The sequence below is a fragment of the Solanum dulcamara genome, chromosome 4 (assembly GCF_947179165.1).
Source record: "Solanum dulcamara chromosome 4, daSolDulc1.2, whole genome shotgun sequence".
Classification (NCBI taxonomy): Eukaryota; Viridiplantae; Streptophyta; class Magnoliopsida; order Solanales; family Solanaceae; genus Solanum; species Solanum dulcamara.
In genome coordinates this window covers 13,941,670-13,958,171 of record NC_077240.1, presented here as the reverse complement: position 1 = coordinate 13,958,171, position 16,502 = coordinate 13,941,670, and the positions used below count along the sequence as shown (strand labels likewise).

General features: G+C 34.1%; 2 protein-coding genes across 4 annotated transcripts; one reads left to right on the top strand and one right to left on the bottom strand.

Annotated features, from left to right (window-relative positions):
- Positions 1 to 772: 772 nt before the first annotated feature.
- On the top strand, positions 773 to 3,473 carry LOC129884720 (aluminum-activated malate transporter 10). The gene is made up of 6 exons (XM_055959006.1): positions 773 to 1,224; positions 1,307 to 1,447; positions 1,563 to 1,835; positions 1,927 to 2,045; positions 2,154 to 2,297; positions 2,409 to 3,473. The coding sequence occupies exons 1-6, from the start codon at positions 894 to 896 to the stop codon at positions 2,895 to 2,897; spliced, it is 1,497 nt and encodes a 498-aa protein (XP_055814981.1). The 5' UTR covers positions 773 to 893; the 3' UTR covers positions 2,898 to 3,473.
- A 470-nt stretch (positions 3,474 to 3,943) lies between these two features.
- On the bottom strand, positions 3,944 to 8,954 carry LOC129886433 (protein LEAD-SENSITIVE 1). 3 transcript variants are annotated; one of them, XM_055961116.1, is made up of 3 exons: positions 8,621 to 8,954; positions 8,376 to 8,537; positions 3,944 to 4,778 (listed from the first exon to the last, which is right to left on the bottom strand). In XM_055961116.1, exons 2-3 carry the CDS (start codon positions 8,467 to 8,469, stop codon positions 4,108 to 4,110), a joined length of 765 nt encoding a protein of 254 aa, XP_055817091.1. In that variant the 5' UTR covers positions 8,470 to 8,537; positions 8,621 to 8,954; the 3' UTR covers positions 3,944 to 4,107. The 3 variants fall into 3 exon arrangements, with proteins under 3 accessions (XP_055817091.1, XP_055817090.1, XP_055817092.1); XM_055961115.1 differs by having other exon boundaries at positions 8,635 to 8,954; XM_055961117.1 differs by having other exon boundaries at positions 8,651 to 8,954.
- Between the last annotated feature and the right edge of the window lie 7,548 nt (positions 8,955 to 16,502).

The following is a 16,502-nucleotide window of genomic DNA, read 5'->3' as shown; positions in this document are numbered from 1 at the left end:
CATATGTATATATAAGTGTTGCACGAGAGAATTTCACTATCGACTCGTAATTTGACGAACTCCTGCATTACAATTTTGATATTTTAATCATGCGTATATATCGATCGGCACGATCAAGAGTGAGAATATTTCAGTTTTTTTAAAAGGAAAAAACATGTATAGTACATTAAGGATAAGAAGGACAACGAGGAAAATAAATGGAATCCAAATTTTTTGGTTTCCATTTTGTTTGTGGTGGACCGATAATTGCACTAGAGCAACTTAAAGATAGAATTAGAAAGAAATTAAAGGGGGGGGGGGGGGGAAAGGAGTCTGAATTTGATTGAATGCAAGATGAGGTTGAACTCATTACTGCAATTTTCACAAATTTTCCCACTTATTCTTAAAATTCTGATATACGTAGAAAAAGATGAGGATTAATTATATACAAAAGGATAACATAATTAAGATATGAAGATAATCTTAGTCGATAAATAAACAAAACAAAAATCAAATCAATGACGTTTTACATTCAGTTCCACTAAAAAAAGTTTTGATATGTTAGTTTTTAGGCACACTGTTAGTGTTCTTAGAACAAGCACTAGGAATAAATATGAATATCAAATCAATGCCCACTATTTGTTTTTTTAAAGAAAAAAAAATTGCCTGAGCTTACCTAACTAAAATATGAAATTTCCCGTACAATCCCTACAAAGGTACAAATTAAAAGTTGGAGCATGAGTGTATATATATGTGATGTGTGCATTATAATGACATACTTGTCCAACAAACACATGATAATTTGAAGTTTAGTCTCAATCTTCAGCAGTCCTTCTCAAACAACCTTAATCAAATCAGTCTCGAATTTTAGCAGATAAAAAATAAAATTTGGACAAGGTGTGTTTTTAGACAAGATGGTTAAGGAAAATGAAGTGCCTGCAAGCTTGGAATGGAGGGTCAACATGCCTAGTGGTTCATCGCGAATTTTAGTGCCAGAGTCCAGGCAAACATGCAGTAGATTGCAAAGCTTAGTTATGGGGATTGTTTTGAACATCAGGGGATTTCTTGACAAGGCATGGAATTTAGCTGTAAATGAGCCAAAAAAAGTTGTTCATTGCCTCAAAGTAGGATTGGCTCTCTCCCTTGTGTCAGTGTTTTATTACATGAGGCCTCTTTATGATGGAGTTGGAGGGAATGCTATGTGGGCTGTTATGACTGTTGTTGTAGTTTTTGAGTACACTGTAGGTGAGTATGATGCTTCTCTGTTTTGTCCATTTATTAATTCATTATGCATGTATAAGAGTATTGATTTGGAGTCAAATGGCAGGTTCTACACTTTATAAGTGTGTAAATAGAGCTATTGGAACATGTCTAGCTGGATCTCTAGGAATTGGTGTTCATTGGGTTGCAAGTCAAGCTGGAGATAAATTTGAACCTGTTATTCTCCAAGCTTCAGTTTTTCTCTTGGGTATGTAACAGTTTCCCATATATATGTTTACGAAAACTTTATACTAGTTATGGATTGCTGTTTGAGAAGTGACTGTTGATGGACCTAACATGTTTTATACATATCTTCCTTGCAGCTGCTGCAGCAACCTTTTCACGATTTATACCTACAATTAAAGCGCGATTTGACTATGGTGCAATGATCTTCATCCTTACCTTCAGTTTAGTGTCAGTGTCAGGCTATCGCGTTGATAAGTTGGTTGAATTGGCTCATGAAAGGGTCTCCACTATTGCTATTGGGGCCTCCATCTGTATTTTCATTACCATGATTCTCTGTCCAGTATGGGCCGGTACTGAGCTGCATCTTCTCATTAGTAACAACCTGGAAAAACTTGCTGATTCCTTGGAAGGTAATATACATTTGATAACTGAATAATGATATCCCAAGTATATGCTCTCAATGATAGAAGAAACTAATAGTTCTTGGACTTCAATATTCAGGATATGCTGCTGAGAACTTCAGAGTAGATTGCAGTAAAAATGTACATGAGAAAGATTCCAGTAAGAGATTGCAAGGCTATAAATGTGTACTTAATTCTAAGGCTGGTGAAGAATCCATGGTTCGTAATCAACTTCTCTGATAACAATTGATCTAGCATGTAAATCTATCAAGTCTCTCTCCTGTTTAGCTAATAGAAGATAAACTAAACGTCTTATATATATGACAGGCCAATTTTGCCAGATGGGAGCCAGCACATGGCAAATTCAATTTCCGACATCCATGGAAACAGTACCTCAAGATTGGAGCTTCAATGAGAAGCTGTGCCTATTGCATTGAGACTCTCAATGGAGGCATTAACTCCAATACCGAGGTAAAAAACACTCATGAAAAAAATCCTAGCTATCTGAATGAGTCTTGCTGATATCTTTTCTGCTAAGATAGTATTTGAGTTTAAATCATACTTGTTTTGCTTGTGCCACAGACTCCTGAGTTCCTTAAGAAACCTCTCAATGATGTCTGCATGAGATTAGGTACCAGCTCCTCCAAGGTGCTAAAAGAGATGTCGAGTATGGTAAAAACGATGAAAAATTCAACAAAGCTAGATATACTTGTTGATGAAATGAATTCTTCGGTGGAAGGCCTTCAAAATGTCCTCAAAAGCTTCCCAAGTTACCAGCATATATCAATCCCAGATCCCGGAACTGTAGAGGCATCTAATGGTACAGAAGAGACTAGCTTGAAACCTAGTGCTTTACCACTCATGGAAATTGTTCAAATGGCCACTCTAACATCACTGCTCGTAGAAATTGCATCAAGAATAGAAGGGATTGTAGAGGAGGTCAAAGAACTGGCCACCCAAGCAGAATTTAGAGACGAAAGCAGCAAGAAGTCCAAACAAACTCAAACAAAGCTAAATGAAAATGATGGTAATGAGCATGAAGTAACAATGAAGACTCTTCAAAAAGTCTGAGTTAATTACCATTATAGGATGAACCAAACATGGTGGGGTTTTGACAGGCTCTCCGCTTTTATGAGACATCTGTTACTCTAAACTGCATATTGTACAGAAAACAGATGACTTTCATTACTATAGTAGGAACATTTGAGGAAATATATGGTGAAATTTTTTTCCCCTTCTCTTTTGCTGCATCTCTCTCTATCTTTCTCCATTTTTCTACTCTTGAAATAACCGCAGAGGATAAAGAACCATGTTTTTACATATTATGAACTTTTTTGTCGACACAAATGCATTTGCGCAAGCTTAACTAGTTAGTAGAAATACGAATGATACAATGATTAACAACTACGCTATTTAAGTTTGTTTCTTCATATGAATCTGTCATGACATTACTCTTACTATTTGAGTTCAAATAACCTAATTCTCTTTACGAGAACAAAAATAAAGGTGGCGCAAGTTCAGCCTCTTATTCTTCTTGCGATTGAGCAGAAGTACGATCCAGAGAAGATGTAGATCTAACTTCTAAGGTAATTAAACTGCATGAAGCAGCATGCACCAAACTGCCACGTGCATCCCAAGATTACCAAACCCAAATATTACTGCAAATCTTTCCTTGCTTTCGCAAGTGGAACTCACTCAGTGGCCAAAGTCAATGAGCAGCTACTTAGATGTCAGACTTTACAAATTATATGGCAAAGCTACAGGTGCAGGTTAATTATTATTTTTTCAGTTGGCAAGTTATATCTAAGCTTCTTTTAATATTTGCTGTTGATATCAGAAGGTCAGCCTTTCTACTATGGGGAAGGCCAGGGAGTCCATGGAATACTTCTCATCTCTGGGTTTCTTCCCGGAATTTCCATGAACCTGGCAGAGTTCTTGCCTACCAAATTCAAGGAAATGCTTTCCCCCAACCATTAAAGGAAAAAGCATCGACAAAGGAAGGAAGTTTGGTAGGGAAGGAGAGCGTTATTCAGCTGATAATCTACAGCAAGTCCATATTCGACTTGATTAGAATGACTTGTTCAGAAAATGTAAAAGATATATCTTTGTAGGCAGGATAACAAACTAATACCAATAACTTATTTTCAATATACATCGGATATGGTGACACATATGGACAGCCAAATGGCAGTTCCTGGACCAGAATTCTTAAGATAAGAAGTCTTATCACAAATCAATACAACACCAATAGCATTTCCTACGAAATACAATGAGAATGATGTCACCTGTCAATTATGTGATCAGAATCATCATGTTCCACAATAGCTCCTTCATTGCTGCTTCCCCAGCCAAGGTTTACAGCTAAGTCTTCGACTGCAACCTTTATGACATCACTTCGAACACCAATGTCAGTAGCATATCTGCTCATACAGTACATTCCTGCAGTAACAGTGGCCACGCCGACGGGACTAGGAATTAGAAACTTCAGAGGGGAGGAAAGAAGTGCAGCTAAAGGAGCACCAACAACAGAAGAAGCTTGTCCACTTCTTCCAAATCCCAATCTATCAAGTGTCAGAAGACCTGTTTTGCAATACAACGCAAAGTCCTCACAGTTGTTTTGGAACACATCATAGTTGCCAAATCCATTCTGGAGAAGATGCATTGCTCGGTGGATAACCATCTCCGGAGGATCTGACACAGCAGTAGTGCAAGTTCCCCCTCGCACTTTGGAAAGGAAAATGGAGGGGCTTACTCCATATTCAAAGCTGTAGAGTGAACCATTGCCGAGAAAGCAATTCAGACAAGAAAGTACAACACCACTGTTAGGAAGCCTAAATCCACAATCTGGAAAGATTGGACAGGATGAAGAAAGGCCTGATATTTCATCAGCAGCATCAGAAGAGCCCTTGACCCGTGTAAAATGAACCACTTTGCTTCCACCAACGAAAATACCTATGACACCGAATTGCTTAGAAGCTAAGACTTGTGAAATATGATGATTGTCTCTCTACTAATTTTTGGGAAGAGAAATGAAACTACCATTGGTCACTAGTCCAAATAGTATAATAAGTTGGATAAATATGAAATATGAACCAGCAGTGACTCAATATGTGACTTGTATGTCTTAGTAATCATAGCTGATTCACAGGATTTTTTTTTTCTCTTTTGAAGGAGGCCCATTTTCAGATCAACCAACATCAAAGCATACATGACAGAATTTTCAGTACAGTTTTTAACTAAGTTACCCTGTAGGAGATTCTTAGGTAATTTTTCCCACAACATGACCAACTTATATGCCTTAATTTCACTATGTTCACCTGGCAGGAGATTCTTAGGTAATTTTTTCCACAACATGACCAACTTATACGCCTTAATTTAACTATGTTCACCTGGCAGGAGAACATAATAATTATGTGCATAGTTAGCACCTTTAAAATTTTCACCAACCAATATATTTTACAGAGTATACTGGTACCTTTAAAAATCTCGACTTCTACTTTCTGGACCTACAAAATGGGAAAGTCCAGCATCTTTAAGTAAAAACCATCACAATATGAAACATCCTAGTAGAATAAATAGCCAAATAATAAGGATCACATGCTTTGCAGCATAAGCCTTTTTTTAACAGCTACTCTTAGATCTCATGCTTAAGCCAGAATAGAAGAAAAAGAAGAGCATGAGTAGAAATCAAAAGTTAGCGCATTTTTGCAAAAAAAAGGAGTTGATCGCCTTCAAATATGAGACCTTGTGCATATCTCATACCTTGTATTTCTAGACTAGACCCAATCCAACTTTTCAGAGTTCTGGCCAAGAAGGACGAGGACTGGCTGAGTTTAAAAATAAAAATAAGTACACGGTTGAGTCACAGTTAATGTCAGCTTCTACGTCATAAGCGTTAGATCTATCAACAAATAATAAACATTTCATAAGAAAAGAAATAATATTTTGTTTAAATCTCAAAGAATGGTAAAGGCTAGATTTGGAACAGTCATTTGAATCTTTTTCTTCCAATTCTAAGAAAGAAAAATCCCAAAAAATCCATCAATAAATGATGAAGTCTATTATACAGATGATAGGACAGTGCTAAGGGAGTAATCTCGACTGAGATTAGGATGATCTTTTGATGAATAAAAGAAGAATTGGTATAAATTCTCATACATGAAGCTACACTGTTTTAAAAAAAAGAGTACACTGTTGAGTCTGTTAACCATTATTACTTGAGCATAAGTTTGGGATTTGATGATTTATAAGAAATGCTTTGGTAGAAAATTCATTACTTAGTTTATGGTAAATAAGGCTTATAATTACCAACAATTAACAGAGTTGTCAGATAGGTTCTGTCTTTTCATCCTATGTATTTAGTCTCCTTTCTTCCTTCTTCATTTTGGTTTTCTATTTCTGCTTCTCTCCATTTAATTATAAATGTTTCTAACATTGATGAATCAGATGACAACACAAACTAGAGATTGACTAATCATTTGAGAAGCCAATATAGAGAACACAAGTTGGTCCATTTACACCTAAAATGCTAAACCAATGCATTGTGGGTACTTCAGTATTCAAGAGAAACAACAGCTACTACACTACGTCTCAATCCCAAGCAAGTTGGGGTCATGAATCTTCGTCCATCCATGTGGCTCTATTTATCATTATTACGAATCATCAACTCGAGTCGTCCTGTAGGTCTGAGAAGACCCTAATTTTGGGGTCTCTGATCTTTTCTTACAAGTTGTGTATGAATCCAGAACTCAGGACGGACCATCACCACAACCCGTGAAGGCCAATACGGGCCTTGGTCCCTATTGTGGCGCTAGACATCAATTTCAGAAAAGGGGCCTTGCCTACTATGGGACACACCACGGTCGTGAAGGGAAATACGGCCCATGGTGGTTGGGACGTGGTCCCAGACTTGGAGTGGATTCTGAGGGTCTTAGGGGAGGGGGCACCACGGAGGGCACCACGGCTCGTGGTGCTCACCACGGCCTGTGGTCCCTGTCGTGGACTTATACCTGCAGGTTCTGAGTTTTTGAACCGTCTCATTAAAGCCAACCACCCAAAAATTAAAAGTAGCTTCATGATCTTTAATGTGCATTATCCTTTGTCAAATGTAGCCATTTTATTGTCACCCCACCTCATTGAATGCCTGAAGCAGTTTGCAGAGCTATCAATTCAGAACTAAAAACAATGTTGACATTTACATTTATGGATTTGTATTATAAAATAGACAAACACATCCATCTAATAAAAGAAAACTCTGAATGCAACACCAAGCGATTTTGATAGGATGAAATTCAGGTGGTTGATGGTGTAAGCGACATCACAATGCCTATTTTAGTCTAATTTAATCAATGTCATCCCACTATGTCCAACTGAAACAGAGAAGTTTAGAGTATTTCAATTTATCAGATAAATGGCCTCTCAGAAGTTTATATGTGTTACTTTAATTAGTCTTCAGCTTTACCTGCTTTTAAGCATAGCTAAAGTCCAAGATAAAGCAAATATACATTATTGAAGCCATATACAAATATGAACCTCCATTTACAGAATAAGCTAAAACTCATTAGTTATTTTTTCTACACCTTCCTAGGAGCTCCCACCCTTTTTCTCCCTTGACCTTCGGGTTGGAAGGGAGGATGCTTATCATCTGAGTAACTCCCTCTTGTTAAAAGAAAAAAAATAATAATCCATTAATGTATGAAATTTCTACACAATTTGAGGGTCAGAAGAAAGAAGACTCAAATTAACAAATGGAAGTAAATAAAAACTCTCCATTTCAATTTGTTTATCTTATTTTCTTTTTAGTCTGTTTAAAAAAGAATGTCTTTTAATTTTTTGGCAACTTTAGTTCCAGCTTCCGACATGGCATCAAGTATAAGATAACAACATTAAAATGGTATCATGTATAAGATAACAACATTAAAATGGCATCATGTATAAGATAACAACATTAAAGGACATTTTGATAATTTAAGACTACAAGATTCAAAAGTAATTTCTTAAAGAGCATCCAACACAAAGCGGCATTTCATTCTCTTGCTTTGCCTTACTTTCTTAAATTTCATACCAAGTCAAAACCAGGCAAATAAATTGAAAGCAGAGGAGTACTAGATTAAATAAATAAAAATTCTAGATTAAATAATCTCAAACACATAGGAAAATTTTGATTTCATTGTGAAAAGACAAATCTTGTGTTCCGAACAAATCAAATATTTAAGAGAAAAAGAAATGCAAGAAGAAAGTTAATCAAGGATTACACTATAAGGAAAAAAAAAACAATAAATCAGCGGACTAAAAGACTCAAACTTAACACAGCAGCGATTTGCACAATGCAAGGAAGAAAAAAGGAAGAATGCAAGAGTAAATAAATGGCCAGTACTAGTACTAATAATTTAGAAGAACCCACATCTGAGCTTTCTGATATGCATCAAAAATCATAACTTTTTTGGGCCAAAAGAGATGAAATGAAAAAGGAAAACACATCGCAGACATACAAAATTCTCATAAATTTCTTGTTTATGAGTGATTGGGAAAGAGCCATTGTAAATTTACCATGGTGGGAGTAAGCAAAGACAGCTCTGTAAGTATAGATGTGGTCTCCTGCTTTGATCTCACTTCTCTCCACTCTGTTTGTCAACAAACCCATCTTCTCTCCAGAATGCAAATGTACTTGGAATAAAGTTGCAATCTTTAACAATTCCAAGCCAACCCCACCTACAAAAAGAGATTAATTAATCAAAGGAATGTAGTGCATTTCATAAAATGGAGACAAAATGACGTGCTATAGAAGGTGATACTCGACAAACGTTACCGACGAAAACTATTACTATTATATTTAGAGCAAATGACGATTATGATGTTGCATGTTTGTTTCTTTGAATTTGCCCTTTTTGCTTTTTCTCTCTCCTTTTGACTGATGGGGTGAGCAATTGAAAATACTGAGTACAGCCCATGGATGAATGTAGGAATTTTAGTGCCCTACCAAATTATGCGTCTTTTTTAACCTTCGTCGATTTGCATATTAAATTAAATACTTTCGATTTATACGTAAATCAAGTAAAGAAGCTTACTAAAAAATTAAAGTTAAATCATAACTTAGAAAAAATGAATATTAAATCACAGGCAAAAGAAAGTTTAGTCTCTTCTGTAAAAATGTTCAATAATATCAATGTTTAGAACAATAACAATGTTCTCAATGTAATTCACAAATGGAGCCAGAGAAGGCAAAAGTGCACACACACTTTACTTCTACCTCCTCAAGTGCCAAATCAAAGTATATACAAAAAAGGAAATAGACTCTAAAACATGTCATAAGGAAGGCATAACAAAGCCTACAAAGAATTGAAAATGTACAAGGCTAATACTGTAACAATGCTCCCGAGCTCCCACCAAACCTAAACTTGGCGAAAAGTGAGTCAAAGCACAACTACCTGCTAACCTTAAAGCCTAATCCACGATATTCATATATTCTTATTTAAGATCATATCCTCGATAAACTAAAGTTGTAGCATTTCATGTCTAATCATGTCTTCACAACATTTTTCAGCCCCCTGTGCCTCTATGAATCTATGATTTAATTTTTTTCCGAATGACATTAAATATTCAAGTGAAGTTCCATGTGATTATGGAATACTTTCTTAAATCCTAATTACTCATCCCAAAAAGAAAATCATCACTCATCTCTGATCTCTCCATTCAAAATATTAAAGAGAGAGTCGTGATTTTATGAAAATCCATGTGAAACTCACAATTGTTATAAAATAAATTAACTTAGCAAAATAAGAAATAAAAAGAAAATAGAATAAAGCAGATAAAATTTTTGTATCTGTGTGTTCTCATTTTATTGCCAAAATCTGGCAATTTATAGCCAAAGGGAAGCTAGAAAGAAGAGAAAAACTAGTGGGCAACTTGCCCACTTTAAGTGAGCCCCATGTAAGAAAAAAACATCCATTTATTACTTTTCAACACTCCCCCTTGGATGTTCATATAAAAAAAAATCTAGTGAAAGAACAGATATCCTGAACACCCATAGATGTTGTGCCTCGTTAAAAACTTTACTAGGAAAAACCCAGTGGGAAAAAACCTAATGAAGGAAAAATAGTACACAACTTTTGATAATACACTTTGAGTGCTGCCTCATTAAAAACCTTACCAGGAAAACCCAGTGGGACAAAACCATGGTTAAGGAAAAAAGAGTACAACGCGTATTTTACTCCCCTGATGAAAACTTCATTTGATATTTTGGAGACGATGCATCCCAATCTTATAGCTTAGTTTCTCAAAAGTTGATGTTGGTAATGTCTTTGTGAATAAATCTGTAAGATTATCACTTAAATGAACTTGTTGTGCATCAATATCACTATTCTTCTGAAGATCATGTGTGAAGAATAATTTTGGTGAAATATGTGTCGTTCTGTCTCTTTTTATGAAGCCACCTTTCAATTGAGCTATACACGCAATATTATCTTCTAATATAACTGTGGGTACTATGACATCATTTTTCAGGTCGCATCTTTCTTTGATAAACTGTATCATCGATCTCAACCACACATATTCTCTACTTGCTTCATGAATTGCTATTATTTCAGCATGATTTGAAGAAGTAGCAACAGTATACTGTTTTGTAAATTGTCATGATATAACAGTCCCTTCGTGTGTAAATAGATAGCCTGTCTGAGATCGAACTTTATGTGGGTCTGATAAATAACATGCATCTGTATAACCAATAAGGTCTGCACAACCTTTGTTAGAATAAAACAAACCCATATCAATGGTACCCTTTAGGTATTGCAAAATATGTTTGATACTGTTTCAATGCCTTCGCGTTAGGGCTGAACTATACCTTGCTAGCAAATTAACAGAAAATGTTAAATCAGGCTTGATTGTGTTAGCAAGGTACATAAGTGCATCAATAGCACTGAGATATGGTACTTCAGGACCAAAAAGTTTTTCATCATATTCTAGAGGTCGAAATGGATCTTTTTCTACTTCAAGTGATCGAACAACCATTGAAGTACTTAATGGATGTGCTTTGTCCATGTAAAATCGTTTTAAGATTTTCTAAGTGTAGGCAGATTGGTGGACAAAGACCTCATGTGCTAAATATTCAATTTGCAGACCCAGACAAAGTTTTGTCTTTCCAAGATCTTTCATCTCAAATTCTTTCTTTAGGTACTCAATCGCCTTTTGGACCTCTTCAAGGGTTCCAATGAGATTTATATCATCAACATAAACGGCGAGTATAACAAACTCTGATTCTGTTTTCTTAATAAAAACACATGGACAAATGACATCATTTATATAACCTTCATTTATCAAGTACTCAATAAGGTGATTATACCACATGCGCCCTGATTGTTTCAGACCATATAATGATCTTTGCAATTTTATTGAGTACATCTCCCGAGGTTTAGTACATGCTTCAGGCAATTTTAATCCTTCTGAATTTTCATGTAAATTTCATTATCAAGTGAACCATAAAGGTAAGTTGTAACGACATTCATTAGATATATTTCAAGATTTTTATGTAGAGCTAGACTGATGAGATATCGAAATGTTATTTCATCCATAACATGTGAATATATTTCTTCATAGTTGACCCCAAGTCTTTGAGAGAATCCTTGTGAAATAAGGCGTGCCTTGTATCTTACAATATCATTTTTTTCATTCCGTTTTCGCATAAAAATCCATTTATATCCAACTGGTTTTACACCTTCAGAGGTTTGGACTACCGGTCCAAAAATCTCATGTTTTGCAAGTGAGTATAATTCTGATTGAATTATCTTTTGCCATTCTGGACAATTACATCTACATTGACATTCTTCGACAGATTTAGGCTCAAGACTTTTACTATATTGCATGATGTTAAGTGCAACATTATATGCAAAAATATTATCCACCTTATTTTTCGATCGATCTAAATTCATCTCATCACCGGTAGAACTTATTGAAAGTTCTTCATTCACTTGAGTCTCGAGTTCACTGATTTCTTCAGAAATATCAGGATTACTCAAATCTTAACCTTCTTCGGGAGGTTCCTCAAATCTTGACCTTCTTCGAGAGGTTCTTTTGTAGTATCATTTTTGTTATTCTTCACACTTTTTTTTCTAGAATTTTTATCCTTTGAACCCAATGGTCTACCACGCTACAGACGTGTTTGAGATTCAGAAGCTATGATACTAGTATATGGTCCTTTTGGGATATCAATCCGGATAGATATATTCACTGTAGGGATATATGACTTAGTTATCCATTTCAAATCAGTAAATGCATCTGACATTTGATTTGCTATGTTTTGTAAGTGGATGATCTTCTGGATCTCCTACTCACATGTGCGGATACGTGGATCAAAATGACATAGTGATAAAATCTTCCACGTAATTTCTCTTGCGGGGTCTTTTTTTTCTCCTCCTAATGGCGGAAAAATTATTTCATCAAACCGATAATCTGCAAATCGAGCAGTAAATAAATCTCTTATCAACGGTTCAAGATAGCGAATTATGGAGGCTGAGTTAAACCCAACATATATGCCCAACCTTTGTTGAGGCCCATCTATGTACGTTGTGATGGTGCTACAGACACATATACTGCACAACCAAAAATTCGTAGATGGGCTATATTTGTCTAATGACCAAATACTAATTGTAACGAAGAGTATTTATTATAATGTGTCGGTCTGAGACGTATAAGTGCTGCTGCATGAAAGATAACATGATCCCAAACAGTAATTGACAATTTTATTTTCATTAGTAAAGGTCTTGCTATAAATTGTAGGCGCTTAATAAATGACTCAGCAAGGTTATTTTGAGTATGAACATGAGCAACAGGATGTTCAATTTTTATCCTAATTGATAAGCAATAATCATCAAAAGCTTAGGATGTAAATTCTCCAGCATTATCAAGGCGAATGACCTTAATTGGATAATCTGAGAATTGCGCCCTTAATCTTAATATTTGCGCTAACAACTTCGCAAACGCCAGGTTGCGAGATGGTAAGAGGCACACATGAGACCATCTAGATGATGCATCTATTAGGACCATAAAATATCTAAACAATCCACTAGGTGGATGAATAGGTCACATATATGTCCACGTATACGCTCTAAAAAGTCAGGAGATTCGATGCCAACCTTCAGGGTCGATGGTCTGGCAATTAATTTTTTTTGATAACAAGCAGCACATGAAAATTCATCATTCGTAAGAATCTTCTAGTTCTTTAATGGATGTCCACTTGACTTTTCAATAATTAGTCTCATCATTATTGATCCAGGATGACCTATTCAATCATGCTATAGCACAAATGTATTTAGATCGGTAAACTTCTGGTTTACGATCAAATGTGCTTCAATTGCACTAATTTTTGCATAATATAGCTAGACGACAAAGTTGGTAATTTTTCCAAAATATATTTCTGGCCTGAGACATTTTTGGTTATACCAAGATATTCAATATTCATTTCATTTAGTGTCTCAACATGATATCCATTTTTGCGGATATCTTTAAAACTTAACAAGTTTCTTGGAGATTTAGAAGAGAATAATGCATCGTCTATAACAATCTTTGTCCCCTTAGGTAGAAATATAGTAGCTCTTCCGGAGCCTTCGATCATTTTTGAGTTACCAGAAATTATAGTAATATTTGTTTTTCTTCTAAGCTAGTTGCAAAAATATTTCTCGTCTTTAAAAATAAAATGAGTTGTTCCACTATCAATTATACAAATATCCTTGTGATTGATCATTGATCCAAATAAAATTTGAGGCATATTCATATTTTTCTTCAAAAAGAAATAAAGTAAATATTATAATTAATACATGGCTCACAAATTTTATTTATTTATATAGACTAAAAATATTATTTAGTACACACAAATAAAAAAGGAAATTATTTAAATATTATTAGGCTTATCAATATTCATATTGTCTTCTGGAAAATTAAAGAAATCAACTACATCATGATGCATAGGCTTAATATTATCTTTAGAGATAAAGTTTGTCTCTAGATTATTTTTTGCCCTCTTCAAGGATGCCCGAACAGTGCCCCATACCTCCACATCTATGACATATACTTTTTAAATTTTTATTTGGTAAAACTTCTGGCTTTTTACTCTTCTTTTTGTTCTGTTGATCATTTTCGGTGTCAGCCGATCATCATGATTATAATTTCTTTTTTGACCATATCCACGACCACGACTGGGGCCATGACCTCTTTCTCGTTGATTATAATTTGACTGATTCACTTCAGAGAGTAGCAAAGAACCAACGGGCCGACTATCATAATTTTTCATTAATAGTTCATTGTGAAATTCAACAATCAGAAGGTGAGAAAGTAATTGAGAATATTTCTTAAAACCTTTTTCGCGATATTGCTGCTGCAGGAGCATATTCGCGGGTGGAAATCTGGAGTATGTTTTTTTTAAGTTTATCTTGCTCAGTGATTTCTTCTCCACATAAATTTAACTGAGCTATAATTCTAAACAAGACAGAATTATATTCAGTTATATTTTTAAAATCCATTAATCTCATATTTAGCCAATCATGACGTGCTTGTGAAAGGATGACCAACTTCAGGTGGTCATATCTTTCCTTAAGATTCTTCTACAGTGTAAGAGATCTTTTAATGTGAGATATTATAATTTTTGCCCCTCGTCAAGATGGTGGCGGAGAAATATCATGGCTTTGGCATGATCTTGATAAGATGTCATATTGTCATCTTTGATGGTGTCTGCCAGACCCATCGATTCTAGATGTATTTCAGCATCTAATGCCCATGATGAGTAGCCTTTTTCCAGGTATGTCAAGAACAACAAATTTAAGTTTAGAGATATTAGACATTTTAAGAAAATAAAAATCTTACCCCTTTTGTTACCTTCTTAAAAATATAGCTCAAAGTGATGGAGGCTCGTGCTTATAACGTGTTATAAAATAAACTAATTTAGCAAAATAAGAAGTAGAGAGAAAATAGAAAGAAGCAGATAAAATTTTTGCATCTATGTGTTCTCATTTTATTGCCAAAATCTGGTAATTTATAGCTAGAAGGAAGCTAGAAAGAAGAGAAAAAACTAGTGGGCAACTTGTCCACTTTAAGTGGGCCCTTATCACTTTTCTAACAACAATTAAGGATAAATTACTTGACTGAGTGCTTTTTAAAAATTAATTACTGATTTTAGCGATATTTTTTTATTTATTACCATTTATAGCAATATATAGCAATACTATGATAAATCTACACTTGTATTAAAAGTGAATTATGCATACAATATAAATGTATTATAAGTGTTTTAAAATATATATTATGTTTGTGTAGTAAGAAACTAAAATAATGTATTATAAGTCTATTAAAGTATGTGATAAATGTATTATCCATCTATAAAACTTGTATTATATATGTTTTATAAATAGTTCTCTGCAATATGTATTAAAACTGTATTATAAATATATTATAAATATTTAATAAAATTTATTTTTTATTGCGATATATGATAAATATTTTCTTAATATTGTATATTTACTTAAGTTTCCCAACAATTAAATTGTGCATTCTTCGGCTGTATGCAAAGATAAACTGGACGAATGGTCAACGTTAAAGGCTACAAGGTTTTTTTACTTTATTGGATAAAAAGGACCTATAATTGTCAAAAGTGAAGGAGGTCCAAATGAATCAAATGCAATTCTTTGCCCCTCTGATACGGCAAGAATAATTTGAAAGATTATACTAGTAGACAGTAGACACATTAACTTATAGTTTTTATGACGCGGTTAGTAATGATGAAATAAATTATATTAAAATTAATTATGATGAGATAAATTATAATGGAATAAATTATGCTAAGATTATTTTGTTGAATTTATTGAATTCAAAAAAATATGCATGAATAAGTTGTTCGTTTAAAAAATACTCTTCACTTTATTTAATTTTATATATTTTCTTTGCAAGCTTTAGTTATTCAATATTCATTCTTAAAATAAAATTTTCATCTTCTTTAGCTTAAATATTTTTATGTGTGCATTTCTATGATGTCCGAATGTATTTAAAAATAAAACTTTCTTCTTATTTAATTTAAAAATAATTTTTTTATTTTTTAAGTTTGTTAAAGTAAAGAAGGATTTATGAGAAATCAAAATATAAATAAACATAAGAATTAGTCAAATAAATTTATAAATAAAAATTATATTATATAGTGTAATTTTTTAATAGAAAATATATGAAGAATTACCATAATAATAAGGAGTGAAGGTTGTGAATGTTGTTATATATGGTATTAAAAATAATGTAAAATATATGAATGTGAAAAGTGACGTATTAAAAAGAATTTAAAGAGATATTTTTGTCATTTACCTATTTAATTCCGAGATTAGTATATCACCCAAGAGCCAAGAGGAGGGATAACTTATCCACTACTAATTATTAATCTCAGGATAAGTTATCCAAACTTGCCAGTCAATTAACAAATTAAGTGTCATTATAATTTGATGTTATCCTTCGCCCAAACCACCCCTGAATGAATACTGCCAAACTTGGAAAGGAAGGAGTGGATTGAGTCCCTAAACAAAGCACCGTTCAGCTTTAGCTTTCCTTCTAAGAATTTGATTCCTTGCCTTTACTTACCTCTCTCTGTTGAGTTCTTTAATTAGAACCAGAAATGTATATGTCATTGAGAAAGAAAGTAAGTACGTTAACTTA

Bases quoted from the DNA above. Each gene is read 5' to 3' on its own strand.
- LOC129884720 (XM_055959006.1), top strand. From the start codon at position 894: ATGGTTAAGGAAAATGAAGTGCCTGCAAGCTTGGAATGGAGGGTCAAC. The intron at 1,448-1,562 runs GTATGTAACAGT...TCTTCCTTGCAG, and splicing joins AGCTTCAGTTTTTCTCTTGG to CTGCTGCAGCAACCTTTTCA. The intron at 2,046-2,153 runs GTTCGTAATCAA...TATATATGACAG, and splicing joins AGGCTGGTGAAGAATCCATG to GCCAATTTTGCCAGATGGGA.
- LOC129886433 (XM_055961116.1), bottom strand. From the start codon at position 8,469: ATGGGTTTGTTGACAAACAGAGTGGAGAGAAGTGAGATCAAAGCAGGA. The intron at 4,779-8,375 runs GTAAATTTACAA...TCGGTGTCATAG, and splicing joins CTTTGCTTACTCCCACCATG to GTATTTTCGTTGGTGGAAGC.